Below are 15,791 nucleotides of genomic sequence, written 5' to 3'. Positions count from 1 at the left end.
GTAAACAGAAAAACTGCCTAACCATAACTGTAGCTTAGATCGCAAAAAACCCCAACCTTATAACCATGGTATTGAACCATCTTAAAAAATGAACAACTACAACTGAATGAGGTGGACCAGAAATGAAGCTCAACAATGCTGCAATCATTTTAATGAAAGTATTTCTACGGCCTCTTCTCCGCAACCTCTCAGTTTTATTTTATTACCAGATGCAGTGCAGAGACTTCCAAGGGGCAGAAAGGGTTAAGTTGATATAATCTAGATCTCATATATAGCTGTTAAGAGTGACAAACAGTGCCTTGGAGTCTTATCAACCATTTATTAAACACTAAAGTCATTGAGCGCTGAGGGTGATGCAGTAAAGAGTTTCTTTGCCAGGAAAAGATAGGGGCTAATTAGCCATCCAAAGGTTCAGGTGTATTTGTATCCAGGATTTAGTGCTGGATGAGTGCATTGATTGCATTGACCCCTAACATACCAAAAGAGAGTATCCAGTACCTCCATTAAGTGGATGGCTGGGTGGAGGAGACCTTATCAGTTCATTTCTCCCAAAATTTTAATTCAGCATTTGCACCAAAAGCTTGCCTCTCTTCCACCAATGAGCTGATAGTGCCGACAAGCTTCCAGCTCTGCCTCACTGCCTTTTGAGAACCAGCCCAAATTTTGACAAATGAGGCCGGAAAGTTTTGCAGGCTTTGGTAGCAGAAGCTGGAGCAGTTTAAGTGAGAACACAATGTTTGGCTGAATCTGCAGCTGCATCTCCTGCCAGTCACTGGTGAATTTCTAGCTGTAGTCTCTCTTATATACAGTGGTATCAATGATTCCAGCTTCGGGCCAGGCAGTTTTGTGGAGCAGTAAGGTGCAGCTGTTTTGAAAGGGTGGATAAAAACAAGGAATGCTGTACATTTTAGGCTTTGTAATGAGTACCTAGCAGGATGTATAGTTTTGAAATATAAACAGTTTGTGTTCACAGCTGATTCATATTATAAAAATGTTTTGAGTCTAAGGACCATAGATTAGTTGAGGATCTACCAAGCTATGTCTGAATGCTGAGATAAAAAAATCAGAAAATGCTAACTGGACTACATACACCAGCATGCATAGGGATACTTTGCTCCCCCCTCCTCTCTAAAACATAGCAGAAAGGATTTTATTTTGAAACTCTATATTCTAGTTAGCTTGATGAGTTTGCGCAGCTGAAAAACAGCGAGCAAAAGCACTTTACAGAAACGATCGCATTTATTTTTTAATTTCATACAATCTAGTTTGCATCATAAATAAAAAACATACATTTTTTGTTTTACTACAAAAAGTCTACGTGGAAAAAAAACTACACAAGGTTTTGTGCCTTTCTCCTATGATCTATAACTTGTAATGCACATGTATTCAGAGATAATGCAGACGAAGACTCTGGAAAAACTTAAATCATCACACTAAAAATTGCACTTGTTTCTCTTATGAAATCTCAAGGAGTTTACCATCTATGTTGTAAGTGTGTCCTCAATAAATTAGGTTAGAAATTAACAAGAAATAAAACCTTCTGTGGTTTGTTAGGCAATTTTGAGGGCGTTTTTTTAAGCAAAAAGTGAAACTCCGGTTTACCCCTGGTTGAGGGTTTTTTATTTTGACAGCCAAAACAGGAAGTGCTTATATTAAAACACAAAAACACTTTTCGTGCACTTTTGAACTTAAGAATGGGTACGTGGTAGGTAGGTTTTTACTGTAGTTAGCGAGCAACTTAGAAAACCTGGTAGGCATCAAACAGACAAGCCGGACACAAAGTATGCTCCCTCGGAGGCAGGAGTACGGCATGAAGAGGAGCGGAGGAGCGCGGAGCGGTTCGGTTATAAACTTCAGGTCAGCGATGAAGTTGAGCTCCGGCCGCCGCAGCTCAGCCGTGCTGCCGTCGCTGTTAACCTTCTTGGTGATCGTAGCATCCGGAGGCCTGCTGCTCATGATAGAGAAGGGAATGCTGAACGGCATGGAGACGCCTTCACCCCGCGGTAACGGCAGGCAGTTAGACCTCCACCGGGGGCAGGCGGGGGACGCAGCCCAGACGCGGCGGACATGGAGTCCCAGGTAGAGGAATGTAACCCCACATGAAGATTTAGCTCGTCTGGGTATTTTAGCATGTCGTAATAGTTGCTGATCGGTCATAAGCCGGAGGCTTAAGAGCCTTAGAGCAGTTTCCTCAGTGAAATGGTTGAAAGGTAGACTTTTGGTTGGTTTCCGTTAATGCTCGATTTAAACACCATCTTTGAATCCCTGCAGCCAACTTTGACATCATGGTACCCCTGATCAGATGTAGTTTCACTCCACATTCATGGGCGTAACTTTGTGCTGAACATTGGGGGGGTCAAGATCTCTGTCTAAATAAATAAATAAATCTGGGTTAATTCCCACATGATTAAACATTCAACTATTTTGCTGGTTATAACTGAAATGAGTAAAGAAAATCAACAGCCTATTTATTCATAGTTGTATTGGGGGGGTCATAACCCCCCTGGAAATTACGCCCCTATCCACATTACTGCAGTTAATAATATTTAAACATCTTTAGTGAACTAAAACTAAACTAAAATTAGAAATAAAAGGAGTTGGTGAATGGCTGTGAATAATACACGACCACCCCTCGGTAACACTCACTGGACATGCTCTGAACACGTTTCAGCTCCCCTGTCACAGGTACAGATGCACAAAGTGTTTACCACCTTAATACCGGCATTCACTTTAACTTTAAGCTCCTTACTGTCATATTACATTGCGACTTATTGAGATTTTCCCATTTAGTGTTATATTCTACATTTCTGAGCCATTTCCTTCTGAGATGTTTTTCCATACTTTATCTGCTTTAACACAGTGATTTCCAACTTTTGGGATAAATAATTTAACTCAAAACAAAAATCATATTAAGCACTCAAAAGTAAACTGAAATGGAAAAATACACAGGAAATGACCGTGTCATTATCTGCCTCATGCGATTTTGGTGCAGATATTTACTGACACTCAGGAAGTCCACGCAACTGAGTCAAATGTCTTGAAAAAGCACTGTTTATATTCTTAAAAAAAAAATCAGCCTTTGACAAATACCGTCCATATTATTTTAAAGAAACTAAAACTGGAAACTGATGGGACTTTATTTAATTACAAGTTTTAATTGAAGTAAAAATTAACTATAATAACAACTTAGTAAATTCATCAGTCACATCCATCTATAAAATGTTTAAAGTGGCCAGTCTGTAACGAAAGACTCAATCGTGACATTCTTCTGCAAAACATCTACCCAGTAAAAAGTGTTGCACTTTCACACCACTGGAGGGCTCTTAAAGGGGGTTCACACCATATACGAGGCTTTATTTGCAATTTTACAGTTGCTGAAGTGCTTTGGAAACCCACAAATACTGACATGTAACCACGAATGGGAGGAGGAGACATACAAGAAACAGCCAGAGTCAAATCTCTATATAAAAAGAATTAAATGGTCCAGCTGTCCTCAAACAGCACCAATAAGGTTTCCCTGTTTATATTGATTATTGGCGTCTTAAGTGAAATCCAGTCTATCAGCTAATAGACACTGTCAAAATTTCTTCAGGCTGGCTCGCCAAAGTATTTTCTACTTGTCCAAACATGTATTTGCCATACCCAACTGCAGCTGGCTAAAACCTTCACTTTTCGTTTGGTGTGAACACAGTACAAGGAAAACAGAAGCACTGAGATATTTTGAACCTCAGCGAGAAATGTTTCTTTTTTTAATTTTTTTATTTGATGCTTGTTCAGTTAAATTCAGTTTTATTTATATAGAGCCAAATAACAACAATTGCCTCAAGGCTCTTTATATTGCTAGGCAAAGACCCAACAATAATACAGAGAAAACCAGATCAGATGATACTCTATGAGCAAGCGCTTGGCAACAGTGGGAAGGAAAAACTCCCTTTTAACAGGAACAAACCTGCCGTGACCAGCTGTGGCCATGGCAGAAGTGAGGGGAGGGAGACAGGACTAAAGACTCACAGTGGAAGAGAGCCAGAGATAAATAATAACTAATGATTAAATGCAAAGTGGTATATGAACACAGTGAGTGTTCTTACTGTGTAAAATTAATGGAACACAGCTTTAAGTCACTGATTTCTGTTCACTTTTAGATCCTCCAGGAGATCCGTAACCGGACCATCAAAACCATGTGCAGTCAGAAGAACATGCCCCACAGTGTGTGGTCGCTGAGCCCTCTGCAGAGGAAGACGCTGCTGCAGCATGTCCTCGTGAACGACGAGTACCGCTTCCTCTACTGCTACGTCCCCAAAGTGGCCTGCTCCAACTGGAAGAGGGTTCTGAAGGTCCTGAGCGGAGCCTTGGAAAACGTGGATGTCAACATCAAGATGGACCACCGCAGCAACCTGGTCTTCTTGTCCTCTCTGAAGCCCGAAGAGATTCGCTACCGCCTCAAGCATTACTTCAAGTTCATGTTTGTGCGGGAGCCCATGGAGCGCCTGCTTTCCGCGTACAGGAACAAGTTTGGCGAGATCGAGTCCTACCAGAAAAAGTACGGCGCGGAGATCATAAAGCGTTACAGAAAGGGCCGCGCTAAGGATGCAGCTATAACAGGAGATGATGTGACTTTTGCAGAGTTTGTCCGTTACTTGCTAGACGAGGACGTGGAGCGCATGAATGAGCACTGGATGCCCATATATAACTTATGCCAACCTTGTGCTGTTTCTTATGATTTCATCGGGTCCTACGAGCACCTGGAAAGTGACGCGGAGTTTGTGCTCCAGCGTGTTGGAGCGCCTCCTCATGTTCACTTTCCAGAGAGGCAAACGTGGTACAAGCCGGTCACCACGGAAACAATACACTATTATTTATGCGGCTTACCACAGAAGCTACTGAGAGAACTCCTGCCTAAGTACATTTTAGACTTTTCTCTATTCACATACCCTCTCCCCAACACAACCACTGCACACTGTCGGCATTAAATGAGCAATGCTTTATAGTTGTATTATTTTTTATAGAAAACCATTTGTACTATTTTTAAGGAACAAATTGTATTTTCAGAGCTGTTACACAGGTTTACTTGATGTCTGCGTGCCTTTTAAAAGTGCTGATTATTGGACGAGAAAGACTTGACTTCAGAACCACTAAAGCTTGAAATCAAATTCAAAAGAAAAAGGTCAACCAAACCATACGTTATGTCAACTGTTACAGTAATTATATCTGCTCAGTACACAACGATGGAAATATTAATATGGTTGCAAGACCAAATTCTGTTTTTATTTGTTTCTCTATACACTGTAGACCTTAGAAAAAAAAAAGTTCAGTGGTTTTAGTGAGCATTCAGTGGTTTAGCAGGCTAAAACACGCACCATGTTCTGGGATGGTCAAGGGTTTCATATCAAGCTTATTTAACGCTCAATCACAGCCTCTGGTTGCCAGCTCCTCTCCCTCTTTGATGTAACTGAGATTATTTACCATGTAATAAAACTGAAGTTTACCTTTTCTGATGTACACTGTTGCAGTTTTTAATTACTTTATTTATGAATAATTTAAGCATTGTTAAAAATGTCAATAATATACATAATACAAAAAAACTTCACACAAAATGAACACTTGCTACATGTGGTTAAAGATGGTGGGAATCACATTCATTTTTTTGGGACTTCTTTATGAAGCTTTTGTTTTTAAATCAATGGAAAATACTTAATCTACAGTGCAAGTAACAAATTCAAAAGAAGTTGTTAGAAATGTTAGAACAATCTTTACCTTTAGTACAAACGTTATTTATTTCAGCCCTGGTTGCCCTTTTGTTGAACGGAACAATAAAGTTTCACTGAGGTACTCCACAGGTTAAACTGTGGTTGACAGAGTCCTTCATTTTTTATGTCCAAACTCAAGACATCACTCACAAGCTTCTAGTGGGTTCTGATTCACTTATCAGTGCCTTCATTTAATCTTTGTTCCAATCAATCCTTGAAGCTCACACTCCTAAAAACAGAAGGGAGGAAGAGAGGTTTTAAACACATGATAATAATCATAATAATGGCAATAAATCAAGCCTCAACATTTTCAGCCTCAACTTAAGATCATATTGATTTTAAATGTCTTTCAACTTATTTTCCAAATTGTTATGTTTATGGCTTACTTGTCTGATGATTTATCAGTGGAGTGATCAAGAGATCGGAGGATGGAGCGGTCTGGTGAGATGTGGTGAGAGCTGCTGGAGACGCTGAGGGATGATGAGGTTTGCAGGGTTGAGAACGACAGACCCTGTCTGCGCATTTCCTGAACTGCCCTTTCACTGAGGTGAGAGAAAGCGGAGGCAACAAAACAGCATCAGAATATTTGTATCTGCGGTCACGTTCTTGTAGCTACACTAAACCTGGTCAAGCAAAACTGTATAATGATTGTGTAAAAATACTGGTGGCTACCAATGCTCCGCCTCAGCGTACTAGTTGTGGCACCTATGGGATTAATTTGAAAAATTCAAATTATCGTGTTCACAAGATTTTCAGAAAACGTGACCTCTGACCTGACGGGGTGATGACAATACCCCGTTAGCCTTTTACGGCCGAGGGGTAAAAATGAAGAATGAGGTCGTTTTGGAGAATTAAATGTCAGAAATCGTTTCATCCACCTTCAAATGTATTTGACTGGCCAGTTTTCACAGCTAAAAAAAAAACTCCAATGTAATTTAGTAGAGGTTGCTGTTACATCAGCTATATTTACTCATGTTATGAAGCTGCAGTAGCTGAGTGATATGATGGAATATTGCATCAATCTGACAGATGTGGTGCACTCAGGGTGAAATTTTGATAACCAAACATTTCTGGTTCAGAGTTAATATTAGGTGATTTCCCCAAAAAATTAATAATGACATAATTTTTCCAAAGCAACACACTGGTATCACCTGCTCTGTACCAGTAAGTGGTTTCATGGGATGGATAGAGCTGCAAAAATACTTCTTTTTTGGCACTTTTGAGATTTCCGATCTCATGTAATGAAAATATTGATTTCTTTTTGATTAATTCTTTTAGATTCATCAATAACGCCCACAGATATAGACTGATAGGTTACTTTATTAATCCCAAAAGAGAAACTGCTGTTATAAGCATCACTGTAAAGACAAACAGTCATGTAGCTCACCGTTCAAAGCGCTCAGTGGTCAGCTGCCTTTTCAGAACGTCAATCTCTGTCTGCAATTGAGAGACTTTGCCGCGGAGCTGGGACACCTCCCTGGCATGCTCTGCACTTTACACAGACACACAAGTTACCAACTTTTTCTTTAGGAAGGAGATTTCTTTTAACAAGTATAGTGAACTGGATTTATTTACGTTTTGCTGTCAGCCAAGGTGAGCCTGTCTCGTAGCACTTTCAGCTCTGACTCTCGTTCGCTGGCTGTCAGATGTGTTTGAAACTCCTTTTGCCGATTTGTGGAGAGCAGCGTCTCGAGGTTACGCACAGTCAGCCGCTCGCTGGCTAACTGCTTCTTGAGAATCTCCGCCTCTGACCGGACATCCTCCAGTTCTCCTGTAACCTAAAAACAAAAAGCAAATATCATAATTAAGTTTGAAGGAGAACACGATGTGAACAGTTTTCTGCCAAGACCAGAAAAAACACGGTAAATAAGTCGGCACCACAGCAAGCCTCACCCGCTCGAGGTCCATGCTCCTGGAGGTGACCTGACGTGCAGTGAGTTCCTTGCTCGAGTCTAGTTTGACACACAGCTCCCTAACTGAAGCCAGATCTGCGAGGAGAGCAGCCTTCTCTTCCTGTGCTTTGTGTAGCTCTTCCTCTAATCGGGACATCCCACGAACCAACGAGGAAACTTGCGCCTCATAAGCCTGGATCGCCTGCATGTGCTTGGAGAAACAGAAAAGTGAATAAGGGTGCATTTCAGACACATTTGTTTAAAGACTGAAATTAACATTCATTTCACTTGTTTACCTAGAATAGCAGCTAGAAATGTCTCTGTAATCTTTTTCCAGTGCCACATCTCACCTGTTGGATTTCCTTTTCCTGTTGGCCGACTGCATCTCGGAGATGTCTGCGTTCTGTGTCTGAAGAGAGCAGCTCCAGGCGGATGGAGTTGCTGAGGCCTTCAGCCTGCTGTAACTTTTGGTTCCGCTCCTCCATCTCAACGTGGGCCAACCTGAACCGCTCCAACAAATCCCTGTTCTCCTGCTCCTGTGGGTCAACACAGCTGTCAGAAGAAGGCTTCTGCAAGGGCTTCCAGGTAATTATAATATGTGTAAAGCCGCAAACAAAAAATACAAGAGCAAAGGGATATATTCTCGCCTTTGTGGCAATCAGCTTCTCAACTCTGGCCACTTCAGAAATGTAAGAATGGAGCCTCAACTTGAGCTCATCCTTCTCATGTAAAGACTCTTCCATTTCTGCATGTACGGCCTGGACAAAAAAGATGCAAGTAGCTAGTGTCACTTCTATTATTTTGGTACATGACAGAAGACTCAACATTGATTACAGTAATTGTGATTTTTTATTTACTTGGTTCTCCCTGGTCATTGTGGCTAGGTCATCTTGCAGTCTCCTGTTCTCTCGGATTGTAATTTCCTTCTCTCTCCTGAGTCCAGCCAGCTCCTCCTGAGACGCATCCAGCTGTCTCCTGAGGCTGTTCAACTCCCTCTCTCGACTGTTTAATGCTCCTTGAAGCTGACTGAAATAATTTAAAATATTGGTTCGTTAAAACAAATACTTTATTTCTTGCGTTGGGTTTTTATCCTAACATTTACTTGAAATAAAACTGATATGGAACCCCAAGAACACAGTACTCACGCTAATGAGCTGTCCATGTTTGTGACTGTGAGTCTCACATCTTCAAGGGTCTTTTCCTGTGTAAATATCAAGAGTTTGCCCCATTAATTTTTTAATAACATTTATTAGATGCAAATGTAAAGCATATCTTAATACAAAACTCATGTGTTTAGTTTAGTTTAATTTAGTTACTAGTTACTGTATTTATTCCTTCCTCATGGAATTCCAGTGTAAGACATGGAGTACAACTCATCATCCAAAGCCATCTTTTTGTACAAATCCATGTTTTTTTTTGTTCCTTGGATTAGTTCATATAATATGTTTTTTGCAAACAATAGCTAAGTGGACACATCTCTCCATTAGTTATGCAATGAAAGCTTGCAGTTATGAAAGCGGTTGTTGTGTCACACACTCAATGTTTCTGTCATGGATTCGGTCTCAGTTTCAGACCCACTACTCCCATAATAAATCCATTAAGTTTATCCGGAGGGACAAAGACAGAGCTAGTTAGTTAGATCAACTCTTCTTTTGACCCAAAAGACTGGGCCACAAAACACTGAACTGGTGTACTCATACTAGGCACAGTTGACTTACACAGCATCCAAGCACAATTCTCCATCCAGGTCCAAGTACGCTTGTGTTTCTCTCAGCATCTCAACTCCTCTAGTTGCTCTCTCTTGCACACATGGTTTTGAAAAGTGCTCTTGTAGAGCACAAAGAGGGTCATGATTTTATTTGAAATATTTTTGTTATGGAAGTGGTTCTCTCACATGCCTCAAAGAGTTAATTATTTGACAGCAATTTTCACAGAGACAGCTGGCACGGTATCTAGCGATCACACCCATCACATGAACTGGACATTAGAGGTCAGATGTGAGATTTGACCTTTAAGATTTGCCCATGTGTGTCATGACACACTGGGAGTTTGAAGTCTTCCAGTACACTGCACTTAAAGCTTCCCATTTCATCTGAATAATGACAAATGATGAACAAATACGAGTACAGAAAGTAGGTCAGGGTTCGTTAACTTTCTGTACATATGGGCATGTGAGACATGGAATTTGATCCTTTCATAAAAGTTTGTAATCTTGAACGTTTTTTTTGTTTGTTTAAAAAAAAAAAAAACAAAAAAAAAAACTACCTTGTTGGATAGTTCCTCCTGAAGAGCAACCAGTTTCTCAGTCTTTTGATCCACCTCATCCTGCAGAGCATCTTTTTCTTTATCCAGGGCAGAGATTGACTTGTGAAGAACAGCTAATTCCCCTTTGTGCTTGGAACTCTGCTGACTCAGCTCCCCTGGAAGGCAAACTAAAATTCAGCAAACAGGAAACAGCTGTATGGAAAAAGAAAAAAGCTTAATGACTGTTTCAACATATTCACCTATTCTCTCCTCAAGTTTTTCTATCTGCACATGGGAAGCATGCAGCTCATTCATCTTCACAGATAGCCTGTGCTGAGTATCAGACAGTGACTTCTCCATCTGCTCCTGCAGCAGCCTACAGACAGGCAGGGAAAATCCCATCAGCTCTCCAACAACTGGTGACGAGTATAACAATCCCTTAGTGCAGCACCAAGAATGATGATGTTTCAGAGGAAGCAGTCTAAAGAAACCAATATGTTCTATTTTTGAGCTTAATACATTTTTGGGACTTTTTGTATTTGGTGTGATTAAAAATAAACAAAAAACAAAAACGTTGCTACTCCGTCCTATAAAAGTCATAAATCAAGGTCATATCTTTGTGCACGAGGACAGCTTCCAACACAGCTCCCAGAAGTTCTGTTTGGACCACTCACAGGAAATCATCTGCATTGTTAGACTTGCACACAGAGCAAACATAAACATGGACTATAAGTTTAATGCTAAGAATCATCACTGATGATGAAAGCTGTGTATCTGGCTATGATCCAGTCAGTTACTAATGAGCAGTTTTCTTTAGAAAACCCTGCAATTTCCAACCCCAGTGGTCAGGAGTGCCGCCAAGAGAATATTTTTTAAGACATTAGATATTCACAGGGTTAGACACAGATTTACATACATTTGTATCCTCCGGGGAACTGTTCCACTGCACCAAATATATAATGTGATAAATTTGTGATAGAATATTTAAAAGCATTTTACAGAACTGAACTATGGCGCCATTAGTCAGTTACTTTATAAAGATCCTGAAGTGGAAGTGAACACCGCTGATATAACCAACAATTCAAACCTCAGAGCATTAGACTCAGCCCTCTGCTGGGCGACCTCCTCTGCATTGTGGACCATAGCAGCAGACTGAACCTTCAGCTCCTCCTCTGCAGCCTCCTTGCTCTCCTTTAGCAGGGATACTTGTGATTGGAGATCCAGTCTTTCCCGTTCCAGCTGCACTCCAAAAATATACATGAACATTACATACAATCACGGGACAGTGATAGTGACAGTGCTGGAAGGTTCAAATATCTAAACCTATTAAATGAAATATCCCGACTCACACTCTTTACAGCATTCTCCAGGTTAAGAATCCTCCTCTCTTCCCCTTGTCTGTCTGTTAGAGCTGAAGTCTGTGCAACCTGCAGATATGTGTGCACAGCATGTGTCTGCAGAGCTGTAACGGTGCATCAGAATCACATGCAGATTTAAAGGCTGTATTCGTGCACTGACCTTTAACCTCTCCATCAGTGTGTCTCTTTCAGTCGTCATCTGCTCGAGCTTTGCTTCTGCTCGTTTGATCTCCTCCTGTAGTTTCACAACATTACTCGACGTATCTACTCTGCGGGCCAGCTTCAGCTCATCCTGAGTCTGAATGAAACAGAATCATATCATGTAAAAACAAAAAGATTTACTCAAATGTGTTATTGGTGCAAATGTGAAGCATCTAAAACTTACTTGTTTAAAGAGGGTTTTGAAATGATCCCTCTCATTGCTCAGGGCCTTCATATTATTTTGAATGTCCTCCATGTGCTTCTCAAAGTCCAAGAGAGCAACCTTCAGCTCATCTCTTTCCTGAATTACACGAAGCAGCTCCGCTTCTGCAGCACCTCCCTGAAAATTTGAAGTCATTGTTCTTTAGTATTAGTTTAAAATGAAACTACCTCAATTAGAAATTTGCCAATTTCTTTTTTATTGACTCTTACCCTGACTACTTTGGACCCAGGACTCCTGCCCCTACTTGGGCTACGGCTAGGGCTTATGTCAACACCGCCAGCTCCTCTGGCTCTTTTGTAACGCTCAGATTCTTTGCGATAGTAATCCCTCTCCTCCTCTAGACTCTTGACAAATGCATCGAGACGAGATGGAGAGCGTTCCCTTCCACAAACACCGTATTTAGTACGCATGGCCTCCAACTCCAGCACCAGCTCTTTGTCTAGGGTATAACATCAAGTGCATATATAAACACTGCAATACATATATAGCTGCTGAGGTATTTCCACTGCTGCTCACCAGCTGCCATCATTTTCTCTACTTTGTCCTGAAGCCTGTTTTTCTCATCCTCCAAGAAATTCACGAGTCCCTCCATCTTCTCATTCTGCTCTTTGAGCTCCACCAGCTGATCTCTCAGACGATCTTTTTCAAAGTCACTTTCAGATTGCTCCTGAAGTAAATAAGTTATAGCAGTTTAAGCAAAAGGTATATTAGACTGTAAAGTAGGAAATTTAGAGTTAGAATAGTATATACTACTACTTACCCTTCTTGTTTTTGTGATAATACCCTCCAGATCTTCGATCATTTTCTGCTGCCTTTGAATTTCTTTCTGTTGAGAAAACAGTTTGTTTTTTGAAGTCCATTCTTAATGGTTGAATTACACTAAATGCTTTTAAGCCAAGAACTCCAGGATCATCACATTGCTTACTTTAGTTTCTTGTAGCTCCATGTCAGCAGTTTCCAGCACGCGCTCTTTGTCCATCTCCATCCGCTTTGCGAGGTCGTCGATGTGCGTCAGCTCTTCACACAGTTCCAGGTTCTTTAAAGACAGACTGGCTACTTCGGTGGAGGCGTCCTTTTTTTTCTGCTGCAGTCCGTCTATTTTCTGCTCCAGCGTCCTGTTGGTCTCCTGTAAGTAATCAATCTGCACACAAACATATCAAGAGATTGTACTAAACTGCAAGCAACCATTCAAACCAAATTTCTTTACTCCACTTTCATGCTGTGACTGTAGAGCTTGCCTGCAGGTTAAGATGGGCGATTAGTTTTTCGTTGCTGATGTTTTGAGCTTCAAGAGAAATGATGTCATGAGGTCGGCCCCCATGAAGTGCGCCATTCAGTCGGTCAATCTCTTTGTCCCTCTCTTCCACCTAACAGAAGTGCAATTTAAAAAAATATAGCTGATTATCTCTATGACAACTTAAAATATTCACAATGTAATAAGCACCCACTTAATGTACCTGAGTATTTAAATGTTTTGCAACTTCTTGAGCATTTTCAAGGTCTAGTTTCAATTTGACAACACCTTCCTGCAGCTCCTGAATTCTACACAAAAATTGGAGTGAGTCAGACAGAATAAATGCAGATACAAGCATTAATAATCAACAAATTAATTAAGCAACCTACAACAACTCTCAGTCACAAAAGAAAACAAACCTTCCATCTGCCAGCTGCAGTAGATCAGCTATATATGGATCATCAGGTTGCTGCACAGGATAAGCTGATGTCGAAGACGGAGGTACTAGCTCGTCAATCTGCATTCTCTGCCGTCTGAAAGGAATACTGCGCTTTTTTCCACCTGTTAAAAGCACGAGAGAGATCAAGATTAAATATACCTAGATGTCATTTTAAGTCCACCAACAAAGAGTTTAGGCCTTACCCCTCCCCTGTCAGTACCTGGTGTCTGAACAACAGCTTGCAGGTTCTTCTCCTGAAGCTGCTGAATGCGTTCAGATTTAGCCTTGCTATCCTTCTCCAGGCAGCGAACTTTGTGCACATACTGATTATTTAAAAACTTCAGATCAGTCGTCTCATGGTCCAGTTTTCTGATGTAGGTTTTGAGCTCTGGAACCAGACAGGACAAAAAAAATGTTGTCTGCTGTTGTTGTATCCAGGTGATGAATATGAGGAAAATGATTCAAACTGTGCTGAAGAGGCAGTGTTTGCTTATTATAACGCAGTTATTACCACTAATGACACGCTCTTTCTCTTCCTTCAGTTTTAGAAGTTCAAGGTGTAGCTCATTGTTTTCCCTGACCAACCGGGCATTCTCTGTCCTGTATGGCTCCAGAAGAGAGTCAACGTTTCGGTTTTCTTTCTCAGACTTCCCTGCTGACAGTTTGGCATTGCGCAGGCTTTCCGTTGTGTGGACCAAGTCACTGTAACACAAAGAAAGACATGGCTGAACTACACTGGACCACATGGTGATATTAAGAGAATGAGGGTAACACATGGTGCACATGGTTCAGAGGTTTCACACCTGAAGAGTTTCTCCACAAGTGGCAGTGACTCGATTCCCAGTGGTTGCCGGTAGCCCAGCTGGTCCAGACGTTTTCGCAAATTAACAAACTTCCTTTCTGCATTGCTGGTCATGGTTGGGAGCCAATATTGACCTTGGTGACTGCTATCAGCCTAATCGCGAATAAGATGATGTTAAAAGGATGGCAGTACTGTCTCACATCTGTTTGTTGCTGTTCTAAAAATGAATGTAAATTTCAGGGTATACGCAGGGGACACAGGCCCCAAAAGATTTAAAACACGTTTGCCCCTCCAAAAGCTTTAATGTTACTCATCAAAGAAGCATTCTCATAAAATGGGTCATGTTTATTCCCAAAATGTGTTTAGGAATTTCAAGCTCCAGAGACTTTTGTGCTTCAAAACGGGCCCTTCAGGGTGATTACATATGCAAGCACAATTGATCTTCATGAAACTAAGGCAAAGAGCCTGCATTACCAACCTATGAAAAAAATCCAGTTAATATTTTAGAATTTTCCTGCTAAACATAAAAATACAATCACTGTCTTCTAGTTTGCCAGCTACTCTGGAGGTAACATTATTGCGTTAAACAATAAGTAACTTAACATAATACATTTTTTGAATGTGCCAGATGATTTTAACATGAGCAGACATTTTGCTGTAACACATCTGAGTTAAGACGGGTTTATTGATCACATTTAACCAGGTTTCCTCTCCAAATAAAGTATCAAATCAAGTTAGACCACTCCAACTTTGATTTTTAGCCTGTGGCAGGAACAGCCAAGAAAACAAATTCATAAGATATTTACTAAAATGTTCATTATTCATAATTGACTATAAGGCCTGTGTTGAGTTTATAGAATTGCTAAAAGAAGTTAGCAAGTCTTTTTAATGTTTGCTAACGTTAAGCAGCAAGTTTAACGTTAAGCATGTTAGCTCATCAGAGACATTAGCCTTATGCGTTTATTAACAGTGAGGTAACTTTTTTGTTGCGATTTTGTCGCCTGCAGTAGCCTGTTAGTTAGCAACGCTTGACAACTAACGAGCTAGCGTTAAATCCCAGAACGATTCCAGCTTGTCTTACCCTGGAAGTGCTTTCCTAGCGGCTAACGTTAGCTCGTCCAGCGTAATTCTACATCACCGACAGTAAGTTTCCATTTTCTTTGACCAACGACTTGCACGAGCCACATTATAACGTGTCATATGTTTTCTGGTAGTGTTAGACAATCTTCAATTCTGAGTTGACACGTTTCCGCGGTAAAGTGGTTTGAAAAGAGCGCCGATGGTCTCCGGTTTGGATTCGTCACCATGGAAGTAAGTCTAGGGGAAATATTTGGAGCTGCGTGTTTTGTGCGCCGGCGCTGCTCGTTCTGAAAGCGGACGGGTGGTGTCGACACAGTTATTTAGCCCAAACAGTAAATATTAACGCAAGGGCGTTTCCAGATATTTTCGATCGGGGAAGGGGGGACTAAAATCAAACAGGGGAGGACCCAACAGGAAATGAGAACAACTAAAGAGAAGAACTGGAAAACCATTGAAAAAGCAGTCACAGACCGCCGGGCACAAACGTTTAATAGGCCCAGCCGACCTTTTTGTTTTTTCTGTAATTTCCTTCTTTTAGTTATATTTATCCTGGACTTTCACAGAGGTTTAC

At 40.9% G+C, this 15,791-nt stretch overlaps 2 protein-coding genes across 4 annotated transcripts; one reads left to right on the top strand and one right to left on the bottom strand.

Moving 5' to 3' along the window:
* The first annotated feature begins 1,575 nt into the window (after nucleotides 1-1,575).
* chst14 (carbohydrate (N-acetylgalactosamine 4-0) sulfotransferase 14) lies at nucleotides 1,576-5,490 on the top strand. Its single transcript, XM_003439930.5, is given in 3 exon segments — nucleotides 1,576-2,036; nucleotides 2,039-2,079; nucleotides 4,143-5,490. Coding segments are annotated over 3 exon segments (1,122 nt in total). The 5' UTR covers nucleotides 1,576-1,783; the 3' UTR covers nucleotides 4,971-5,490.
* Nucleotides 5,491-5,504: 14 nt separating this feature from the next.
* On the bottom strand, nucleotides 5,505-15,511 carry cep135 (centrosomal protein 135). 3 transcript variants are annotated; one of them, XM_005478892.4, is made up of 26 exons: nucleotides 15,222-15,511; nucleotides 14,142-14,293; nucleotides 13,850-14,040; nucleotides 13,559-13,726; nucleotides 13,319-13,460; nucleotides 13,123-13,207; nucleotides 12,904-13,032; nucleotides 12,591-12,806; nucleotides 12,426-12,491; nucleotides 12,182-12,332; nucleotides 11,875-12,104; nucleotides 11,627-11,782; nucleotides 11,402-11,539; nucleotides 11,233-11,310; nucleotides 10,971-11,122; nucleotides 10,144-10,259; nucleotides 9,905-10,059; nucleotides 8,785-8,840; nucleotides 8,497-8,665; nucleotides 8,287-8,397; nucleotides 7,990-8,175; nucleotides 7,641-7,850; nucleotides 7,323-7,525; nucleotides 7,135-7,239; nucleotides 6,134-6,289; nucleotides 5,505-5,976 (listed from the first exon to the last, which is right to left on the bottom strand). In XM_005478892.4, the coding sequence occupies exons 2-26, from the start codon at nucleotides 14,252-14,254 to the stop codon at nucleotides 5,955-5,957; spliced, it is 3,504 nt and encodes a 1,167-aa protein (XP_005478949.1). In that variant the 5' UTR covers nucleotides 14,255-14,293; nucleotides 15,222-15,511; the 3' UTR covers nucleotides 5,505-5,954. The 3 variants fall into 3 exon arrangements, with proteins under 3 accessions (XP_005478949.1, XP_005478950.1, XP_013122441.1); XM_005478893.4 differs by having other exon boundaries at nucleotides 7,641-7,841; XM_013266987.3 differs by lacking the exon at nucleotides 5,505-5,976 and having other exon boundaries at nucleotides 6,130-6,289.
* Nucleotides 15,512-15,791: the final 280 nt, after the last annotated feature.

Source organism: Oreochromis niloticus, linkage group LG23 (assembly GCF_001858045.2).
Source record: "Oreochromis niloticus isolate F11D_XX linkage group LG23, O_niloticus_UMD_NMBU, whole genome shotgun sequence".
Taxonomy (NCBI): Eukaryota; Metazoa; Chordata; class Actinopteri; order Cichliformes; family Cichlidae; genus Oreochromis; species Oreochromis niloticus.
This window is presented reverse-complemented; position numbering and strand designations above follow the sequence as displayed.